The sequence below is a fragment of the Penicillium rubens genome (genome assembly GCF_028828025.1).
Source record: "Penicillium rubens strain IBT 27055 chromosome Unknown utg000002l_segment0_segment0, whole genome shotgun sequence".
NCBI lineage: Eukaryota > Fungi > Ascomycota > Eurotiomycetes > Eurotiales > Aspergillaceae > Penicillium > Penicillium rubens.
In genome coordinates this window covers 395,011-417,090 of record NW_026890600.1, presented here as the reverse complement: position 1 = coordinate 417,090, position 22,080 = coordinate 395,011, and the positions used below count along the sequence as shown (strand labels likewise).

The following is a 22,080-nucleotide window of genomic DNA, read 5'->3' as shown; positions in this document are numbered from 1 at the left end:
TAGTGCTCATCTCTTGCCGCTTTTTAATCACCAAGTAAAACGGAGTACGCCTTTGAGTACCCTGACTTGATCACGGGCTATTATATACATCGAAACACCATGGCACCCGCCCACTCGCAGAATTGCCTACCCAAGCCATGGCTATCTGCCAGAAAAGTGGTCTTTTACTCTCCGCGTTGCTCAAAAGGTGTATTAAGCAGCGGTAACATCTTGCAGGCATTGGAAAAAAATTATATTCCTTGATTTCTTTTGCCACGACTGGCTCCAAAGTTAGGCCTGTTGATCCAGAGCTTGGGCTTGACACTGCTAACTGTCAGCTGCTTGAACATCACATTTGAGAGGATACGCACCATCTGCCAATAAGGCCCCCTCTTCTGTAGTAGCTCCTGATGGGTCCCTTGTTCAAGTATACCCGATCCCTGACTAGTCTCATACTCGCCAATTACGAAGATCCTATCCGCCTTTTGAATCGTAGCCAGTCGGTGTGCAACGGAAATGATGGTCATGTCGCGTTTTGCGGCGAGCTGCTCCATGGCATCTTGAACGAGTTTCTCAGATTGCGAGTCCAGACTGGATGTTGCCTCGTCCAATAGAAGCAGTGAAGGTTTTCGGATCAGTGCTCGTGCGATACATAAGCGTTGTTTCTGACCACCACTAAGCGATGTCTGTGCACTAACTCCAAGTTCTGTCTCATAACCCTGCGGGAGAGATATTATGAAATCGTGAATCTCAGCATCTTTGCAAGCCTGGACTAGCTGTTCCTCGAGGAGACTGTCGTCTGTGCCTTCCAGACCAAGAAGTAAATTATCGCGGATACTCCCTTCAAATAGTTTTGGCTCCTGTGGGACCAGAGATAGAGCACGACGGTAAGAGGAAAGCTCAATAGAGCGAATATCACGCCCACCGAACAAGATGGCGCCATGGGTAGGCTCATAGAACCTCTCCAGTAATGAAATTATAGTGGACTTGCCGCAGCCAGAGGGTCCGACGAATGCGATAAATTGACCGCTTTGGATAGTAAGGTTAATATTGAAAACTGTCGGATAATTGCAAGTGGGATAGTTGAAAGTGACCTCTTTCAGCTCGACACTGGCATTAGGGTTGGCAGCCGAAAGTTGCGCTGTAGGTTGGCTCTGGAGCTGGTATTCAGAAGCACATTGTGATTGTATGATACGACTGGCCGAGGCTTTAGCTTGAGCGATATTAGGTCCAAAGCTAAAGAACTGCCCGGCAGATTGACCCCCCTGTATGATAGCAATATAGACCACGAAGAAGGCGACGGTGTCGTACTCCCGGGACGCTAGAAGCTGACCTCCGTACCAAAACGTGAGCGCCATTGCGCATAGCTCCACACTGTCCGAAAAGGCAAAGACAAGTGTCGCGTACCATGCCTTTCTAATGGCCTTTTGTCTCTGCTGCTTTAGCAAGTTTGAATATCTTTGGATGATATGATCCTCCATGGTCAGCGCAGTGACAGTTCTAAAAGCTCTAATGGCTTCTGCCGCGAACTTAGAGCTATCTTTGTAAACCTCCGCGTTCATCGACTCAAACATGATTTCATATCGAATCCGCATGAAGGCAGCTAGGAAAAGGAATGGCATTGCGGCGAAGAAGGTGACTGCGGCTAGCTTCCAGCCAAAGGCAAACGAAATGGCAACACACCCCATGATGTTGAAAATCGAGATAAGAGGGAACACACCGGTGGGACCGAAGAGATCTTGAAGCTGCCTCGGATCAGTGGATAGTCGAGAGGTCAAACTACCGGAGGCGTTTTCATCGCGGTCAAAGAACTCGATAGGCTTTCGGATAAGGTTGAAGAAGTAATCTTTGCGGCATGATGATACAACAAACTGCTTTATTTAGAGAATGAAAAATATAGGATAGGGATATTTTCATACCATGGAGAGGGAATTCGAGGCCCAGCCTAGTATAAAATAAAAGACAGCCATAGCAAGAGCAAGGATAAAAAATATCAATGACCAGAAGTTCGCAGCATCAGAGAGCTTTTGGCCTGTGTACTGGAACACCTGAACCAACTTGGCAAATAGCCAGCTTTGTAATGAAAAACCGGCTTTGAAGAAGTTAGCTTTGTCGAGGATACGTGGTTGATGAGATCTTACATCCCGCCCCAACAGCTCCCACAATGATCAAAATGTACAGAAACCAATGTCCGCGGTGTTTGTAGGCGACTGATCCAAAGCTGCGGAAAAAGCCTACAGTCTTCGGTTTCTTGCCACTCTTCTCGAGCTCACCATCCATACCATCTTGATCGGATAAGGAATAGTCGTCTGCTTGCGCTCTGATCTCCTTGTGCCCAATATCAAGAATGTCCCCAAGGCTTTCCTTAGGCTCAGCCCATGAATCTAGCTTCTGGGCATGGACTAGACTGTGGTATACTCCCCCTTTGAGCGTAAGATCATGATGGGACCCTGCCTCGATGTTGGTTCCGTCTTTCATCACGATAATATTATCTGCTCTGCGGACGGTCGACAGGCGATGGGCAATCATAATGGTAGTGCGGTTTTGGGACACCCGGTCAAGAGCAGCCTGAACCACCTTCTCTCCACGGACATCAATTGAACTGGTCGCTTCATCCAGGATTAGAATTACCGGTTGTTTAACGATGCTACGAGCGATGGCGAGTCTCTGGCGTTGGCCACCGCTCAGATTCGTGCCGTATTCTCCAATCATTGTAGCATACCCCTTTCAAGCCAAGTCAGTATATAAATCATTTAAGGAGACGAGGTGCAGCATAAGGAGCCAACCTGACGTACCATAGGAAGCCGCTCGATGAATTCATCTGCAAAGGCCTCTTTACACGCCGCAGCGACCAGCTCCATCTTTACACTCTCGCTCTCGTTCTCCCATTTGGACCGGATCAGACCGAAGGCAACATTGCTGTAAATTGAATCATTGAATAGGCATGGTTCCTGCTGAACGAGCCCAATCTGGGACCGCCACCACTTCACATCAAGGTCATTGATATGGTGGCCGTCCACAAGAATTTCGCCTTGAGCCGCTTCTCGCTCGCTCGACAGTTGGTACCATCTCTCAATCAAGCCAACGACTGTACTCTTTCCAGACCCAGACGATCCAACCAATGCTGTCGTCTTCCCTGTCTGAAAGCGGGCCGTGAAATTATTCAACACAAACTTGCTGGGCCGTTCCGGATATGCAAAGCTGACATTGTTAAATTCAATGTCGGCCTGGGTAGATATATCGGGGTCACGAAGGCCAGAGAATGAGGTCCGGTGTTCTGCATCAATCACGTCAAAGAAAGGTCCAGAGGCACTGATCGCTTTGGAGATGATCATAAGTGGTGATGCGATACTTCCGAGAACCGTGACGACGAGTAGGACGGAAAAGAAAACGCTAGATGAGCATCAGCAGAACCCCCTAACGAAGGAAGAGAAGGTCACGTACGTGATCACAGTGTCAATATTTTCAATATGACCTTCACGATAGAGCTTCAAACCAAACCAGAAAGCCAATGCAAAGCTAACATACATGGCAAAGAAAAGCATGCCTAAGTGAATACCAGTCATTGGTGACATCCTGAGACCTCGTCTCTGGGCCTCTTCAGCCCACTGTGAGTACTTTCTGTATAGTGAATTCTCGGCCCCAAGTGATATCACGGTTCTGATAGAGCCGAAAGTATCTGCCGCCACAGATGCGTGTTTGTGCTCCGCTTTTTCAATGCTCTGCTGTGCCTTTACCAAGAAAGGCACAGTAATGCTGAAGCCGATGATGACAAACAAGATGGCTGCACTGACGACTAGGGTAAGCGCCCATGAGTATCGGAAGGCGATTGCATATGCTGAAATAAGTAGAGCCAGAGACTGAAACAGAATTGCCAATCGATCTGAAACACTTTGTTGAATGGTGTTCGACTGTGCGGTAATGGTATGGGTGACGGAGCCCACTGATATTTCATCAAGTTTCTTGACGGGGAGTCCCAACAAAGCATGAGTGTATTCCAGGCGCAATGCGGCCGAAGCTTGCAGGCTGATCAATCGAAAGCAGATCTGATAGTTATGTGAGCAGATCAACACATGGAACGACAGACATGGAATGTATTCACCATAGAGATATAGGTCAATGCAAATTTGCCAATAAACAAGTACACAATGTAGAGACTAGAAAGCCATTAACTACTTGCTGCTAAGCTAGGAGATGCTGCGATGACTTGCCTGCTTTTGTTGACCTCGGATCGAAAAGTTTGTTCGCTGAGGCCAGAGCCTGGGACAAAGTATTGGTTGAAGTCCCCGACCAGTTGACCAAATACAATGTTCATCAAAGGAAGCGCCTGATTGTATTTGTCAGTGGTTTTATTTGACTGGAAACGATCTGCCACCAGTCTTACAATTCCTGAGCCAAGAGCGCATATTAACCCGAGGATCATGGCAAATATCCCGCCATTCTTAGAACCATACGACAGAATTCGCTAATGGTAATTAGTGACAACCACAAGAGAAGATATAGAAAAGAACACTCACCAGATAGTTGGCAGTCAATGATGGCGATTTAGTTCCTCGACGTTCCTTTGTCGAGCCTTCGACATGCTCGTCGCGACCGACAAATTCATCCCTGGGCGACGCCATTTGGAAAGGATATGGTGCACGTATTGATCAAATCCCTGCATGTAAGTTGTGAAAGGGCTCTGATCGGCAAGCGGACTTGCCATATCTTCTTGACTTTCTTGATTCTAATTTTGCTGAAGTGAAGTCATCGAAGTTGTGTTATGCTAACGGTTCTCTTGGGCGTGGTCTGGGGAACATATGGGCCCATAGCCCCCCATCGTCTAATGTAACGCTGCAAACTATGGAGCCAGCGGAACCACAGAATAAAGTAAAGTATTTACCGGATATAGACAGATACCGCAAATTCCACCGTCATGAACTGTCGCAATAGCTGGGATTGTTTGTCGACATGATGAATCCAATTCCAAGATTTCCACTGCCGTTGGTGGTGAGTCTTGGCTTTTTGGTCATTGCCCTACTTAATACCTAATGTATTCAGTCTTGCTCTTTTTATACGTAATATACTCAGTCTTGTCCTGACATTACTTTCTTTTCATGGTTTGATCTCACTATGCACACCATAATGATTGAAGATGCTGGCCCCAATGGAGACAACGGGGTATTTCCGAGAGAATTAGACCAACGAAATGCCCACCATGCCGAAGCTGCCAGTGGTAGCGCTAAAGCCAGTGGCATTGTTGGGGAAAAAGAAGGAGTGTGCAATCTCAAAGCTAGCACGTACATCTCGGTTCCCAAAGAGCCGACCTCTTCGCGATCGAGGGATTTCAACGATGAGATGTCTTCTGAAGTAGCCGCCCAGTGCCACTGCTCCATAGAGGAGTTAGAGGATGTTTATGCGTGTACTGCCCTTCAAGAAGGAATGATGGCACTCACCTTCAAAGACTTATCGGCATACACGATTGAACATGAGTACCACCTGCCTCCCGGTATGGATCTCAACCGGTTATATGAAGCGTGGAATGATACTGCTCAGGCCAATCCGATTCTGCGGACCCGCATTGTTCCCACCACGCAGCGTGGTTGTACCCAGGCCGTGGTTCGCGGCACCATCCCGTGGCAGGTCGAGTCTGAGGATGATGGAATGCCGAGCACAACCAGCAAGGTGACCTGGCAGACAGGAAAGCCTCTGGCATACTTCTTCCTCAACATAACCCGACACACCCTGACCGTGGTGATCCATCACTCTGTTTGTGACGACTGGTCCATGGCACTTCTTCTACGCCAGGCCAATGCAGCCTACCGTGGTGAAAAGCTAGCCTCTCGTCCGTTCCGGCCCCTTGTCGAATACGTACAAACCACTCGCGCCCAAGCCGATGCTTTCTGGGAAGCTGAGTTCCGCGATGCGCACCTGGCGCCGATGAAGGCATTCCCTCCTCTACCCACGACAGGATATGTACCTCGTCCTACAAGTCGGCTAGAGCGAACTTGTGACATCAAGTCTTGCACTAATGATGCCTTTACGGCCAACACAAAGCTACGGCTAGCATGGGCAGTGCTACAGTCCCTTTACACTGGCTCCGAAGATGTTTTGTTTGGGGCTGTCAACGCGGGCCGTGGAGTGCCAGTACCGGGAGTTCAAGAGCTTTGCGGTCCAGCCTTGGCCAGCATTCCAGTGCGGATCCAGCTGTGCCAACAGAATACTATTGCTGAGGCCCTCAGTGCAGTGCAGGGGCGATGGGCGGCTACTATGGACTTTGAGCATGTCGGATTACAGAATTTACTTCACTTGGGCCAAGGCCCAGAGGCAGCATGTCAGTTCCAAACACTGCTGTCCGTTGAACCCAGAGACGGCCATAAAATCCCATCTCTGTTTTCGCAACATCGGTCTGTACAGAAGACATACGATCTGTACTCTTTAATTCTTCGCTGCAGACCTCTGACAGGCGGGATGTGGATCGAAGCTCGGTTCGACTCAAACGTGATCGATGGCCGCCAGATCAAGCGAATTCTCACCCAGTTCACTCATATATACGAGCAGATTGAGAAGGAGCCTCATCGTGTCATCTCAGACATTGATCCTGTGAGCCCAGAAGATAGGGAGGAGCTCACACGTTGGAATGTACCACCGGTTGCTCCTATTGGTCCATCTTGCGTGCATGATCTCATCCAACAACGCACGCTCCAGAGTCCGCACGCACCAGCGATTAGCAGCTGGGACGGTGATCTCTCTTACCAAACCCTGGATAACCTGTCCTCTGCACTGGCTGCGCACCTCTTTCAGCATTCTGTGGGTCCCGGATTCTACGTGCCGCTCTGTCTGGAGAAATCCAAATGGACTGCAGTGGCAATGCTTGGTGTCATGAAAGCCGGCGCGACATTTGTCCTATTGGATCCAGCGTACCCTGTGCCACGTTTGCAAGTAATGATTCAAGCAATCAAGGCAACTCTGATTGTGGCCTCCGAGCAGCATACCCAAGTGGTGTCCCAGCTTGGAGTGCCTACCATGCTCAATGTCGACACTCTCGACTTGGAGAAAGAAAACGATAACGGATTCCGCAGCCCGTCATCAGTCATGCCCATGGATCCCGTATACGCTACCTTTACGTCTGGGTCTACAGGTACCCCAAAGGGTGTTATTGTGACTCATTCCGGGTATGTCGCGAGTGCCTTGGCTCATGGAGGCCCTTATTCCTTCACACCAAAGTCCCGTGTGCTGCAGTTTGCATCCCCTGCATTTGATTCATGCATCATTGAGCATCTCACCACTCTGATGTTTGGAGGTTGCATCTGCATTCCCTCGGCTGCCAACTGTCACAGCAATCTAGAAAAAGCTATTAGTAACTTCGCAGTGAATGTCGCCTGCTTGACACCCACTGTAACGAGGATTGTGCAGCCAGATAACCTTCCGACACTTGAAGTTCTCGTGTTCGTGGGAGAAGCAGTACTGGCTAGTGATGTGTCTCGCTGGGAACCATTTGTGCAGGTTCGCAATGCGTATGGTCCTGCTGAATGTTCTGCTGTCTTCAGTGTACAGCCGAGGCTCCAGCACCACGACCCTACAAATATCGGGTTCGCGACTGGTAGCGTTGGATGGGTGGTGGATCCACAGAACCACGAGCGTCTAATGCCTGTCGGATGCCCAGGGGAATTGCTGATCGAAGGATTGACCGTAGGGAATGGTTACATTTCAAATCCTGACCAAACAGCGCAAGTCTTCATCGAAGCCCCGTCATGGCGTTCTCATTTAGGAGCTGCCCCCACTCTCCGGGTTTACAAAACTGGAGATCTGGTCCAGTGCGCTGGCGATGGCAGTTTCCGCTATCTCGGGCGTAAAGACAATCAGGTGAAGCTGCACGGCCAACGCCTCGAGTTGGCTGACATTGAACACCATTTGCGTGATGCGTTTCCACAAGCTAGCCAGACGGTCGCGGAGATACTGCGGTTACCTAAAAATGATAGGAGCGATCAAAAGTATCAGCGACCGGAGGCTTTGGTCATTGCATTTGTCTGCCTCCCCTCAACAGAAACACCGGGAGAGAAGGATATGCAGAAAGGCTTGATTTTCCCTCCAAACGACGAATTCCGCGCCTCTTGTGGGATGGCAGAATCACACTTGTCCGATGCTCTACCATCCTTCATGGTCCCCGGTGTCTTCTTACCGTTATCCCACATGCCTCTGACTCCGTCTGGAAAGACGGACCGTCGCAACCTTCGCAAACTGGCAGAACAGTTGTCTTGGGATGACATGCAGGCCTACCGAGTTTCTCGGGTACAACCTCAGTTGCCATCGAGTTCATGTGAAGAGAAGTTGCAACAAATCTGGGCACAGACACTGAACCAACCTCTCGACAAGATTAGTGTCAACGAAAGTTTCTTCCGTTTAGGTGGCGATTCGGTCAGCGCGATGCAAATGGCAGCAAGTTGCCAATCAGCCGGGTTCAACATTGTAGTAGCCGACATCTTTCGATTCCCAAGCATTCTAAAATTGAGCCAGAAGATTCAGGAATCAAGCAGCCAGTCTTCACCTTCCCCGAGTTTTGATGAAGATCTTTCTGATACGTGGATTGAACTTTCTCCTATCCAACAATTGTTCTTCGAGTATGTTCCCGAAGGACACAACAAGTTTACCCAAGAGTTCCTGCTCCGTATATCACGGCCCACATCCGCCTCTAAGATCCAAAAGGCAGTCCAGACGATGACTGCACGGCACTCGATGCTTCAGGCTAGATTTGAACAGCAAGAGAACGATGAGTGGGCTCAGATCGTCGATCGGGAAGCCAAGGATAGACTCCAGTTTCGGAAGCACTGGCTGCGGTCAATCGAGGACCAGGAAGGTGTCCAAAAGATCTTCTCTGATAGCCAGAACAAGCTTGACATCAAGAAAGGGACATTGGTAATAATCGATTTTATCGAGACTGAATCACAAGAACAATATCTGGGCCTTATGGCCCATCATCTTGTGATGGATCTAGTCTCCTGGCGTGTTTTGCTACAAGACCTGGAAGACATCCTTACTGCCGGACATCCGTTGCAGCCTGCATCGATATCATTCCAACAATGGTGCCGGTTGCAGAAAGATTATGTCCAAGAATTTCTTGATCCTGAACAGGCACTTGCAGAGAGCATCCCAGCACCTCCTCTTACATACTGGGGTCCACCGGCAAGTTGGATTGGCAATACATGGGGCGATACAGTACAGCGATCCATCGTGATATCCCAGGATGCAACCCAAGCAATATTCGGCCCCGCGAATGATGCCTTTCACACTAGACCAGTTGAGATTATCCATACAGCTGTTTTATATGCCTTTTCCCGGATTTTTGATAACCGGCCCACGCCTACGGTGTTTAGCGAGGGCCATGGCCGCGAGCCATGGGACCCAAGAATTGATGTCTCTCGCACCGTGGGATGGTTTACCACCATTGCCCCTCTGTTTGTCAAAGCAAAAAGGGACCAGCATGTTACAGAGCTGCTAAAGCTGATCAAAGATGGTCGGCGAGACATCCCGCGCAATGGATGGGCATACTTTGCGTCCCGATATCTCCACCCGGAAGGCATGAACTTTTGCCAAGGGCATTCCCCTATGGAAATATTGTTCAATTATACGGGTCTCTTCCAGCAACTAGAACGTCCAGGTGCACTTCTTCAGCTGGCATCGGTACCAGACCAGGGGCTTGTCCCTATGCCACCAGACCTCCCGCGTTTTGCTCTAGTTGATATAACTGCAACAGTCATGCATGGCCGACTCAATTTGTCATTTGTGCATAACAAAAAAACCAAGCACCAGGACCGATTGCAAAAGTGGATTGACAAATCATTGGAAACCCTCGAGGAGTTGCCAAAGCTTCTGCAGCAAGACCAACAGCTAACAATATCGAACTTCCCACTGTTAGCCTTGACAACGGACGACCAACTTCGAGATCTGCTACATCAGATATCTGGTCAGCTTGATGTGTCACCGTCCATGATCCAAGATATCTACCCTTGCTCACCAATTCAGCTGGGCATGTGGCTCAGCCAAGTGAAGAATCCCGATATGTATTGGTCTCATATCCGCTGGTCGGTCCATGCGCTGCTAGCTACATCTGCGTCTGTTGATGTAGACAAGGTCAAACAAGCGTGGCAACAAGTGGTTGACCGTCATCCAATCCTCCGCACCGTCTTTACTGACAGTACTGGTGAGCATAGTCACCCTGTGCAAGTTGTTATGAAGCCAGCTCCTGCGAACATACAAGTGGTGTCGGAATCTGAGACTATAGACGAATCCCAAAATTTGTCTACACCAGATCAGCCCCTCTTCACCCATCGGCATGGCAACAAAAAAGGGCAACCACCTCACCAACTCAATCTGGCAGTTCAACCCGGAGGGGGAGTCTCCTGCGAATTGGTTATCCATCACATGCTGGTTGATGGCGTCACTGGTCAGACTTTGCTGTCCGATTTCCACCGTGCGTATCATGGGCAGCTGGGGAATTCACCACCAGGCCTATACAGAACATATCTTGAGTATCTGCAAGGCCATCGCCAATCAGGCTCCGAAGAGTACTGGAAGCAATATTTGGATGGTGTCTACCCGTGTTTGTTCCCATCTTTGGGCTCTAAAACCGAGGGTGCAAAACCACCCGCTCTGAAATTGCTTCCATTCAGCTTTGATTTCGGACGGCATCTACGATCATTCGGTCAGTATCATGGAATCACCATCTCTAGCCTCTTACAGGTGGCATGGGGTGTCGTGCTCCGTGCGTACACAGGATCCGACTCGGTGTGCTTTGGGTATCTGAATTCTTGTCGGGATATCCCAATGCGAGATGCCCGTGAGATTTGCGGTCCCATGATCAATCTACTCGTTTGCCGCTTGTTCCTAGCCGACGATATATCAGTTCTGTCGACGCTTATAAATAACCAGGATGCATATGCGCGCAGTATTGACCACCAACACTGCTCTCTGGCGGAGGTTATGCACTCTCTAAATCTTGCAGGGCAACCCTTATTCAACACCGCGATGTCCTTGCAGAAAGAGGCTGCAGATCCAATGCCGGGCCATCCTCCTCAAATCACCCTAGAGTCTGGACGAGGAATTGATTTCACCGAGGTCAGTTGTTTCCAGTCTCTTTCCCAGGTTCCCGTGCACCTTCAAAATAGTGAGCTGACCGTCACATCAGTATGCGATGACCGTTAACGTAACCACCGGCGAAAACAATATACATGGTGACTTAACATACTGGAGTAATGCCGTGGATGATTCACAAGCAGAGTTAATTGCTGACACATTATACCATGTTGTTTTGCAACTCATGGATCCTGCGAACACTCGCCTCAGCCACCTCAAATTCTTCAGTGGAAAGAACAAGTCTCGGATTAGTGAGCTATGCGGCGATGTGCCAAACGCAGTCGAATCTTGCATTCATAGTGATATTGAGCGAAATTCCCAAGCGAATCCGGAACGCTGTGCGGTGTCCGCCTGCGATGGCAGCTTCACCTACGGAGAGCTAAATCGGATCTCATCCTACATAGCACTGCATCTATCTCATTTCGATGTGGGTCCCGATGTTTTTGTGCCAATATGCTTTGAAAAGTCGCGCTGGGTAGTTGTTGCACTGCTGGCTGTCTTGAAGGCGGGTGGCGCTTTCATCCTTCTCGACCCAGCCTATCCAGCAGAACGATTGCAGAAGATGATACAGGATCATTTCCAGTGCCCTGTTATACTCACCTCCCGAAGTTTCGCAGGACTTGCGGCCGGTATTGTGTCGAAGACTATCGTCGTCCAAGATATAGAGCCGGAATCATTCTCGAATCATCAATCTGCAAGAAAGACATCAACACTAGTTTCCCCTCGGTCAGCGGCCTACGCAATGTTTACATCGGGATCTACCGGAAAACCGAAAGCAAGCATAATTGAACACCAGTCTTTCCGTTCAGCCGCTGAAGCTCACCATCAACTGCTTCGTTTGGATGAGCATTCACGGGTGCTTCAATTCGCCTCATATGCATTTGATGCGAGCATCGTGGAGATACTTACAACACTATTGACGGGAGGGTGTATTTGCATTCCTTCGGAAAGTGACCGACATGCAAATCTGGCCGAAGCCATCCGGGAACTGAACGTCAACTGGGCATTACTGACACCTTCCGTTGCACGCATCATTGATCCCAAGGAAGTTGCTACTTTAAAAGCCCTTGTGCTTGGAGGAGAAGGTATGAGTGATGACGATGTCCGTCGCTGGTCACCGTACCTCTTCCTGATGAACGCGTATGGCCCCTCGGAATGTTCCGTTATTGCCACGGCTCAAACGTCTACCCAATCCCTTGCAAGTGACGCAGCCAACATTGGACACTCCGCAGGAGGCGTGTCATGGGTTATCAATTCACAAGAGCCGAATAACCTGATGCCTGTGGGTGCCGTGGGTGAGCTAGTCATCGAGGGACCCATTGTCGGCCGTGGGTATGTGAATCGCCCAGATCACATGGCCGCTGCTTTTCTCCCATACCCTGCTTGGCTACAGGAGATTCGTGGCCGCCAAAATGGTACTCTATACAGGACAGGAGATCTTGTGCGTCTTTTGTCCGATGGATCTATTCGATATATCGGACGCAAAGACCGACAGGTGAAACTGCGCGGTCAGCGCATCGAGCTTAATGAAATAGAGTACCATGTCCAGCAGTGCTTCTCAGGAAGTACCCCGGAGGTTTTTGCCGATATTGTGACTCTCCCAAATTCCGACAAGTCATACTTGGTTGCCAGTATAGTCCAGCCGCCGCACAATAGCAAAGATCATGCGTTTGAGGATACGGTGGAGAAGACTAGGGCCAACCTTGAACAACAAGTGCCAAGTTTTCTTATCCCATCTGCCTTCTTTTCTATCGATGAAGTACCACGACTGGTAAACGGAAAGGTCAACCGACGTCGATTGCAGCAAGAAGCATTACAGGCCATGCAACAGCAGTTAGATCAGTCCGAGACTAGTCGAGCCTTGAGAAATACCAAGGATATGACAACAGAGGAGAAATTACTGCAGAGCCTGTGGGCCCAGGTTCTTGAACGCCCGGTTGAGACTGTCGGACAGCAAGACAACTTTTTCCGCTTGGGAGGAGACTCAATTGCGGTAATGAAACTAGCATCAACTGCTGCGTCGCAAGGTTTGAAGCTTGCTGTTCCGGACGTTTTCCTACATCCTAAGCTTGAAGACCTAGCACGGCTCTATTCGCTTCCCCCGAAGGCAGAGCCACCTTTGCCCAAGCCAGAATCTCGCGAAGACGACCAAATTGCCCCCTTCTCACTTCTTCCTCCGGATGAGCTAGTGGAGGTTCAAACAAAAGCAATGACTCAGTGTGGGGTTTCCATGGAGCAAATCGAAGATATATATCCTTGTACTGCGTTGCAGATCGGCTTGGCCGCCCTTACTGCTGAAAGACCCGGGTCATACATCGCGAACCACCGTTTCCATCTCGCCCAGAACACCGATCTAGACAGGTTGAGGTGGGCTTGGGAGAAGGTATCAGCCACGAATGCCATTCTTCGCACTCGACTCATCGAAACAGACCTAGGTTGTCTTCAGGTAGTACTTCGGGATGACAAACTTCACTGGATCACAGAAGTTACAAAATCAGATCAAAAATTGACTTGGGAGCTGCTTTTTGGTCAACCGCTGGCCCAGTTCGAGATCATTTCAGGCCCCAGTCACCTGCCAGAGCAGTTTGATTTAATGGTGACATTGCATCATGCAGTTTATGACGCCTGGTCACTGCCTCTCCTCCTACAGAGGGCACAGATAGCCTACCATGACTCCGAGTCACCGGCATTGAACTCAATCCCGTTCCAAAAACTCATCAAATACTCCATAGCCCAAGCCAGGGGAGCGGAAAATTTCTGGGCTGCTGAATTCAATGATCTTAATGCAGAGCCATTTCCTCCTTTGCCATCTTCGTCCTACCGGTCCAATGCTTCAGAGAGAATGCAAGTCCATATACAAACCGGGCCCTTGGTGGATGAGTGGATCTCCAGAAGCACCGCAATTAGGCTGGCCTGGGCGATAGTCCAGTCTCAGTATCAAAGCAGCGATGATATTGTCTTTGGTGTTGTATCTCCTGGAAGAAGTGCGCCTGTACGAGGAATTGAAACAATGGCGGCACCAACAATCGCGACAATCCCTTTGCGGGTTCTACTTGACCGCGACGTGACCGTATCGAAGGCACTTGCCGACTTACAAGAGCGTGCCATGCAGCGAATTCCTTTTGAGCAAGTTGGGTTATCCCATATTGCCTCGCTAGGGTCAAATTCAGTGCGCGCATGTTCATTCCAGACTCTTCTCATTGAAGGGCGAGGAGGAGTTGACAACGCGCTGACAAACGTGGATATTTTCAAGCCCGTGGACACTTGTTATGAAGATGGAGCATCTAATACATACGCGTTGCAGGTAACCATAATTTTGAAACAAAATGAGCTCACTGTCGAGGCCGCATTCGATGGGGTTGTTCTACCCAAATGGCAGATGCAGTGTATGCTGAACCAGTTTGGTCACATTTTGCAGCAGGTCCACCGTCATCCTCAGCATCTGGTGCGAGAGATCCTGACTCTCAACTCTCAAGATGTGCAGCGTTTGAGATCTTGGAATGCAGAGATCCCGCCTCTCTCTAAAATGGCAGTGATTGACGCCATCCGTCAACACTGTATCTCGCAACCATTGGCACCAGCCATCTGCGCCTGGGACGGCAATTTATCCTACGAAAATTTGAATGTGATGTCTGACAATCTGGTGCCTTCGTTGATATCCCATGGAGTGGGGCCAAATATGTTCATCCCAATCTATCTTGATCGCTCACGTTGGACGATTATCGCTGTTGTCGCCGTGCTGAAGACCGGAGCTGCATTTGTTCTTCTGGACACCTTACACCCCCAAGGGCGGCTTCGAACTGTCTGTCAGGAAATAAAGGCTCCTCTTGTTGTCACATCAAAAGAGCTTCAAGACACAGCCCACTCCCTACTACCAAATGTTGTGGTTGTCGGTGAGAAGATCAATACCCAGCCTTTCCTAAAAGGCGATTTACCCCGTCATGACCCACACCACGCTCTATATGCGGTGTTTACCTCCGGATCTACAGGAAAGCCAAAAGGCGCCGTTGTCGAGAATGGTTCGTTTGCAACTATGGCTGTTCCGTATGCTGAGAAGGTTGGCCTTCATTCAAATAGCCGAGTACTCCACTTTGCATCCTATGCCTTTGATGTCAGCATACTTGAGATCCTGGGCACATTATTCGTGGGTGCTTGCGTATGCGTTTTGTCAGAGTCGGAACGCAGAGACCATTTGGCCTCAGCAGTCACCAGACTACAACCAAGCCATGTTATATTTACGCCATCTGTGTTACGTGCGGTGACTCCTGATGACCTATCATCTGTTAGCACAATCATGCTGATAGGAGAGCCGGTTCGCACAAGTGACGTTCAGCTATGGGCGCCGCGCGTGCATCTGCTGAATACATACGGGCCTGCAGAATGTACAGTCGTTTTCACCATGCGCCCATCAATCCAGGCTGATTCCCAGGCCGCAAATATTGGGTTCTCAATTGCAGGGGCAGGATGGGTAACAGACCCACGAGACCCTAGCAGGTTGGTACCCCTGGGAGCTGTGGGCGAGCTTCTTCTGCAGGGGCCTCTTGTAGGCCGTGGATATTTGAACAATGAAGAGCAAACCGCGGCAGCATTCATTCCCAACGTGCCTTGGACCCAGGATGTCGGCCTTCCAAATGATGGGAGAAATACTCGGTTGTACCGCACAGGTGATCTAGTCCGTTACGAAAGCGACGGGTCTCTCTGTTTTGTTGGGCGCGGAGACTTCCAGGTCAAGTTGCGAGGCCAAAGATTTGAGCTTGGAGAAGTCGAAAAGCAGGTGCAAGAAGCTTTCGACGAGGATTTGGAGGACGTGGTGGCACAAATCGTCACTCCAGCGGCAGCGGTACAATCGCCATGCTTGGTCGTGTTCATTGTTCCGAAAGATGGTCTTACAGCTTCTGCACCAAAGTCCTCGCCAATCCCAGGGCTAGACGTGATTGCACCACCGAAATTCAAAGAGAAAGTTGCGAATGCTCAACTCAAACTTGGCAACGTTCTTCCTGACTACATGTTACCGACGGCTTTTGTGCCACTCCGGAAAATGCCCCAAACCATTGGTGGCAAACTGAATCGAAGTCACCTTCTTCTGTCGGTGGCTGCCATTGCACGAGAGCAATTGGTGTCTTCTTTCGCCCCCAAATCACCAGGCAAGCGTGCCACCGCCACGGAAGCGGAGCGTACACTGCAAAACATCTGGTCTCGGGCGCTGGGTATCCCAGCAGATCAGATTGGAGTGGAAGATAGCTTCTTCCGTCTGGGCGGCGATTCCATTTCCGCTTTGCAAGCAACGTCTCAGGCTCGTGCGGTTGGCATCGACCACTCAGTCGGAGATTTATTCCGGTGGAGAACGATCCTACAGGTTGCCAAACACCATGCTCAGTCGCCTGAGCTTGATCGATCCAAAAACCCCAACGTGGAAGCAGTTTACCCCTGCACTCCGGCTCAGCGTGGCATTTTGTTAAACCAAATGAGGAATGATACTAACTATGTGACTCATTTTATATGGGAAGTCAATGATCTGCTGCTATCCCAGCAGGATGGACCGGCAGTAGATCTTAATCGCCTAGCGAGTGCGTGGAAACAAGTGGTGGCCTGGCATGCTGCTCTGCGAGCTGCCTTCCAACCGGACTTTACCAAGGACAGTCAGTTTGAGCAAGTCATTTTCCGAAATGTCGAACCTCCGATGGTTGTACTTCATGTGGGGGTGCACGACGATCAACCAGGAGTACCCCCTGCATCCAATACATCCTGTGCCACGGTGACCCGCCATGACGGCCAGGCTGTTCCACATCAATTCACTATTTACATCACTCCCAGCGGCCGCGTTGTTTGCAGACTTGATATTAACCATGTCATTATTGATGCCATGTCTTTGGCCATCCTTCAACGTGATTTATGCCGTGCATATTCCGAATCAACGAAAGGAGGGACACCCAACGATGCATACCAAAAGTATGTCATGTTTGTCCAGGAGCAACCACGGGAAGAAGCCGTCGAATACTGGCGTTTCTATCTGGAAGACATGCAACCTGTGAGCCTTCCCGCTCCAAGGGCTACCACCGAGGACGTATGCCCCGAATCTCTTGACCTCTTGGAGATCACACTTAGTCACCGGGGGGCGGACCTCGAGACTTTCTGTCGGTCAACTGACTGGACTGCTCCCAATCTCCTGTATTTGGCATGGGCACTCACACTTAGCGCCTTCACGGGGGCGGATGACGTCTGCTTTGGCACCTTCACTTCTGGACGAATGATTCCTATTCCACACCTTGATGAGGAAGTTGGGCAATTTTCAAACATGTCAATATGTCGAATTCGCTTGGCAAGCCAGCTCACCCTTGACCAAATAGCGTTGAGCTTACAGCAAAACTACTCTGAGGTTCTCTCTTATCAAACCTTCCCGCTGGCGGATATTGCGACAGCCGCCGGAGTAACTATGGAGGACTTAGCATCAACCGCAGTCAATGTTCAATATGCGACCCCAACCGTCCCATCCAATCAAGACAAAAGGCCCTTGCTTAACCTGACACCTCTGCATGGACTGGACCCGATTCCTGTAAGTTACCCAATACCATGTGATATCTTTCTAGTATTTGACTTCTAACCCTTCTTCTGTTATAGCAAGACATCATGATGTACGCCGAGTTCCAGGAAGATGGCCAGATCCAAGTGGCTATGACCTACCGCCCATCACGCGTGTCCCCGTCTCTCGCTTCACAGTTGGCTGAGTACTTCGACCTGGCTGTTTCAACAATTGTCTCCCACCAGCATAACACGCTACAGGATTTGTGTCTCCTGAGTGTTCGAGACCGGCAGCGCCTCCGTCAGTGGAACCCAAGGATTTCACAGCCTACGCGTTTGTGTGTCCACGAAGCCATCCAGCAAAAAGCAGAGGAACATCCAGGCCACTTGGCAGTCTCAGGCTCAAATGGGAATATGAAATATAAAGAGCTAGATCAACTTTCTTCACAGTTTGCTTTACTGCTCATAGAAAGAGGGATCTCAAAGGCACAACTAATACCTCTTTGCTTCGAGAAGTCGGGATGGGTTATTGTTGCTATGCTGGGAGTGATGAAAGCAGGTGGGACGATCGTTCCTTTGGATCCAACCCAGCCAATTACCAGACTTCAAGACATCTGTCGTCGGACGAAAGCCAGTCTGATAGTATCATCCACCACTCAAGCACCCCTCGCCCGAGAACTCGCTGACGAAGTTATGGAAATTGGTGAGAAGAGGATGCCCCGCGGCTGGTGTACACAGTACGGTGATAATGGGCATTCTAATGTCGTCCAAACCGTCAACCCAGAACAGGCAGCATATATCCTCTTCACGTCCGGCACCACCGGCTCTCCGAAGGGTGTTATGGTTTCTCATTTGGCTTATACACATGCAGCAAAAGCCCAAATTGGTGCCTTCTCATTAGAAAAATCGTCTCGTGTCCTTCAGGTCTCATCTTTAGCATTTGATGTGTCGTTGATGGAAATCCTGACCACACTGATAGCTGGCGCCACTGTTTGTGTTATCTCCGAGCCTGAGCAAAGTCAGATGATGTTAGAGGGTATTTGCCCTTTCACTGTGTCACATGCGTTTTTGACGCCGTCTTTGGCTAGTAATCTGGACTCCAGCAAGGCGTCTTCATGGGTACAGACCGTGGGTCTCCAAGGAGAACCTATGTCGACCACACATATCGCCCAGTGGGGCGAGAACTGTCATCTTCTTAATGCATACGGTCCAACCGAATGTGCAGTCATCAATACAGTCTCACCAGGGCTACTCCCCGGAGATGATTCTCGCAATATTGGACGGGCTATAGGGATTCATTGCTGGGTTGTTGACCAGCATGATCACAACAGGCTTCTTCCCCTTGGTGCCATTGGAGAGCTTCTTCTTTCCGGCCCGTCTGTGGGCGATGGCTATCTGAATGACCAAGCAAGAACAGCGCAAGCTTTTATTTTGGGACCAAAGTGGCTGCAAGACGTGAACCCGGAGCAAGCCTTGCACACGCGCCTGTATAAAACAGGTGATCTTGTGCGTTTTGAGATTTCTGATGGATCACTTCGCTTTGAGGGCCGGAAGGATCGACAGATCAAGATTCGTGGACAGCGCGTGGAGCTGGAGGATATAGAGCACCATACATGGCGTTGTTTCCCAGGGGCCAGGGAAGCAGTGGTCGAGCAGGTTATGATCTCCGAACAGTCGGACACCAACGATATATTGCCTTCGGTGGTTTCACGGCTTGTGGCTTGCATATGGGTTAGGTCAGACGATTTAACAGCTCCATCCGATAATCCCAAGACCCAGGATATGTCCGATCAAGATCTGCTTCGCATCCCCGACGAGGAATTCCATTCTAACGCGGCAGCGACTCTACGAGACCTTCGAAATCGTCTTCCTGGATATATGGTTCCAGATTTGTTTATTCCCATTTCCCAAATACCACGAACAGCATCGGGCAAGATGGATCGAACAAAACTGCGTCAAATCATTCGGACCATTCCACCCGAAGAATGGCGCCTATACTCGACAGTACAAGGAACCCGGCGGGATGTGGAGAGTGATATCGCGAATAAATTCCACACAATCCTTACCAGGCTACTCAATGTTCCCCTGGAAGCAGTAGGGACGAATGACAGTTTCCTTCACTTCGGAGGCGACTCGATTCTCGCTATGAAGATTGCTGCGACCTCTCGGGCTGAGGGATTGGAGATAAGCTCACACGACATTCTTCGTCACCCAACTATCTCGGAATGGGCCGATATTGTGGACAGCCATCGCGGGACTGGTTCTTTCTCTAGGCAATATTCCCCATACTCGCTTGTGACAGATGCCGAGCGTATCGGTATTCTTTCCTCGTTCTCCTCAGAATATGGGTCCTTCGACCCAAACAATGTTGAGGATATTCTCCCTGCTCTCGACTTCCAAAAATTCTACATCACCCACTCATCACCCGTATACACAGCTCACGTATTCCCGGCTGAATTGGACATTGATCGACTTCGCTCCGCGTGCATGCGAGTTATGTCCCACCACAGCATCTTGCGGACGGTGTTTGCGAGCTTTGAGGAAAAGTTGTTCCAAGTTATCTTACGGGGAGTCGAGCCAGCGTTTGAAGTCATAGTTTGTGAAGATCCCGAGCCATACATCATCCAGGAATCGCAACGCCAGCGGGAAACATCCACAGCGCAAGGATCGATGCCCGTTGGTTTCACTGTTGTAACAAATGATTCGCGGGAGAAATTTGTCTTCGTCGTCAGCATATCACATGCCCAATATGACGGGACCTCTCTGCCCTTCCTGTGGGATGCAATTGCGACAGCTTACCAGGGCCATGTTCTTCCAAAGACCGTGCAATTCAAAGACGTGGTCTACAATCGACTGAGCGATGACAACACAGAGGCCTTCTCGTTTTGGAGTAATTATCTTCAAAACACTCCAGCGCTGGCACTCGATCCCCTTGGTATTACTGATATCCCTCTGTCGACCAAAAATGACACCAGCGCAAGACGAGAGATCAACTATCCCACCCTTTTGCCAGACACGACAGTTTCAACCCTCGTCAAAGCTGCATTTTCTTGGGTTTTGTCCGTGCACGTTGCCACCTCCGATATCGTCTTGGGCCAGGTTGTTCATGGGCGGGGGGCTCCGCTGCCAGATGTAGACAAGGCTCTCGGGCCTTGTATCAACCTCCTACCTGTCCGAATCAACATCAACCCTGAGTGGACCGTGGAAGATCTGGTACGATATGTCCAGAACCAACAGCTGGAAACATTCCCTTACGACTATGTGTCGTTCGAGAACATTGTTGAACGGTGTACCAACTGGCCTGCGAGTTCAAAACTCGGCTGTCTCGTCCATCACCAGGGTATGGAATCCGCAGAGCCCTTTGAGATGGGCGGCCTCCGCTCCTCCTCTAGTTCGAGCTGGGCGAGCTCAAAGCTGGCGCAAGGCCAGTTGGGTGTAATTTCCATGGAGCGTGGCCCATGTGTCGACATTATGATCGCTGCAGCCGAAGACACAATGGATCACCCCACAGCTGATCGGTTGGCTGAGAAGCTTGCGAAGGCTATTGAACTGTTCTCCAGCTGCCCCAGCTCTTCTCTGGCAGCTTTGGGGTGAGAGACAAACAGCAAAGTCCACTCGATTTATTGCTTGAATGGGAACGCGGCACTAAAGTACACACCGCACCACGGAAGAGGAAGTGAGAAAAAAAGGAAAAAAAAAAGGTGCCCAAGATGTAGGAGGAATTAGGGCCCAGATGAAAAGGAAAGAGAGATAAAATTGTATTGGAGGAAAGACTGCAAACTCGATGGCCCCTTGTATCGTTAATAATTAATAGTCAAAATTTGCTTAGTTGTTAATCGCTGGACCTACTACTACTCACTGAGCACTCACTACGTATCCGTGACTAAATTGAACATTATCACTTATTCGAGCCGGTGCGGAGATCTACCTACTCAGTGAGCCTGACCTAAGCACCCTCATAAAAGCAGCGGCAGATCAAATAGGAAAGCCCGTAATGCCAGGGAAAATCCGGTACGTATAGTTACATATGTAACGGATAATGCCTGGCACTCGAGACCTTTCCCTTTCCGTTTTAGTGCTCACCTCTTGCCGCTTTTTGCTCACTGAGTACCACCGAGGACGTTCCTGACTGGATCACGCTCTATTACATAACGAATATGATCTACTCACTGAGCATCAGATCATCCCCTGGGCACCCTGATTTGATCACTAAGTGCTCACCCCTACATGTTAGAATAGAACTGTACAGAACTTTCAGGCCGATGGGACACCGTTCAGGGATATCTGAGGCCCATACCCCTGAACTTGAGCCGCTAAGCCAATCAAAACCATAAGCCCTGCAGGGATATGATCAAGGACAGAGTTAGGCAACTACTAGACAGATACGAGGAAGATATCAGCAAAAGATATGTAGGACAGAGTCTCCAATGTACCGTCGCACTGGTCATACGTAGAGAATTAGTTGGCTGT

General features: G+C 49.8%; 2 protein-coding genes across 2 annotated transcripts; one reads left to right on the top strand and one right to left on the bottom strand.

Annotated features, from left to right (window-relative positions):
- Positions 1 to 230: 230 nt before the first annotated feature.
- Positions 231 to 4,601, bottom strand: N7525_002603 (ABC transporter ATP-binding protein; the record flags this gene model as incomplete). The annotated part of the gene is made up of 9 exons (XM_061212380.1): positions 231 to 1,850; positions 1,899 to 2,071; positions 2,121 to 2,703; positions 2,775 to 3,372; positions 3,424 to 4,025; positions 4,082 to 4,136; positions 4,191 to 4,306; positions 4,364 to 4,444; positions 4,497 to 4,601. The coding sequence occupies 9 exons, from the start codon at positions 4,599 to 4,601 to the stop codon at positions 231 to 233; spliced, it is 3,933 nt and encodes a 1,310-aa protein (XP_061069401.1).
- Positions 4,602 to 5,091: 490 nt separating this feature from the next.
- N7525_002602 (uncharacterized protein) lies at positions 5,092 to 21,204 on the top strand (the record flags this gene model as incomplete). The annotated part of the gene is made up of 3 exons (XM_061212379.1): positions 5,092 to 11,073; positions 11,144 to 17,644; positions 17,710 to 21,204. The coding sequence occupies 3 exons, from the start codon at positions 5,092 to 5,094 to the stop codon at positions 21,202 to 21,204; spliced, it is 15,978 nt and encodes a 5,325-aa protein (XP_061069400.1).
- Between the last annotated feature and the right edge of the window lie 876 nt (positions 21,205 to 22,080).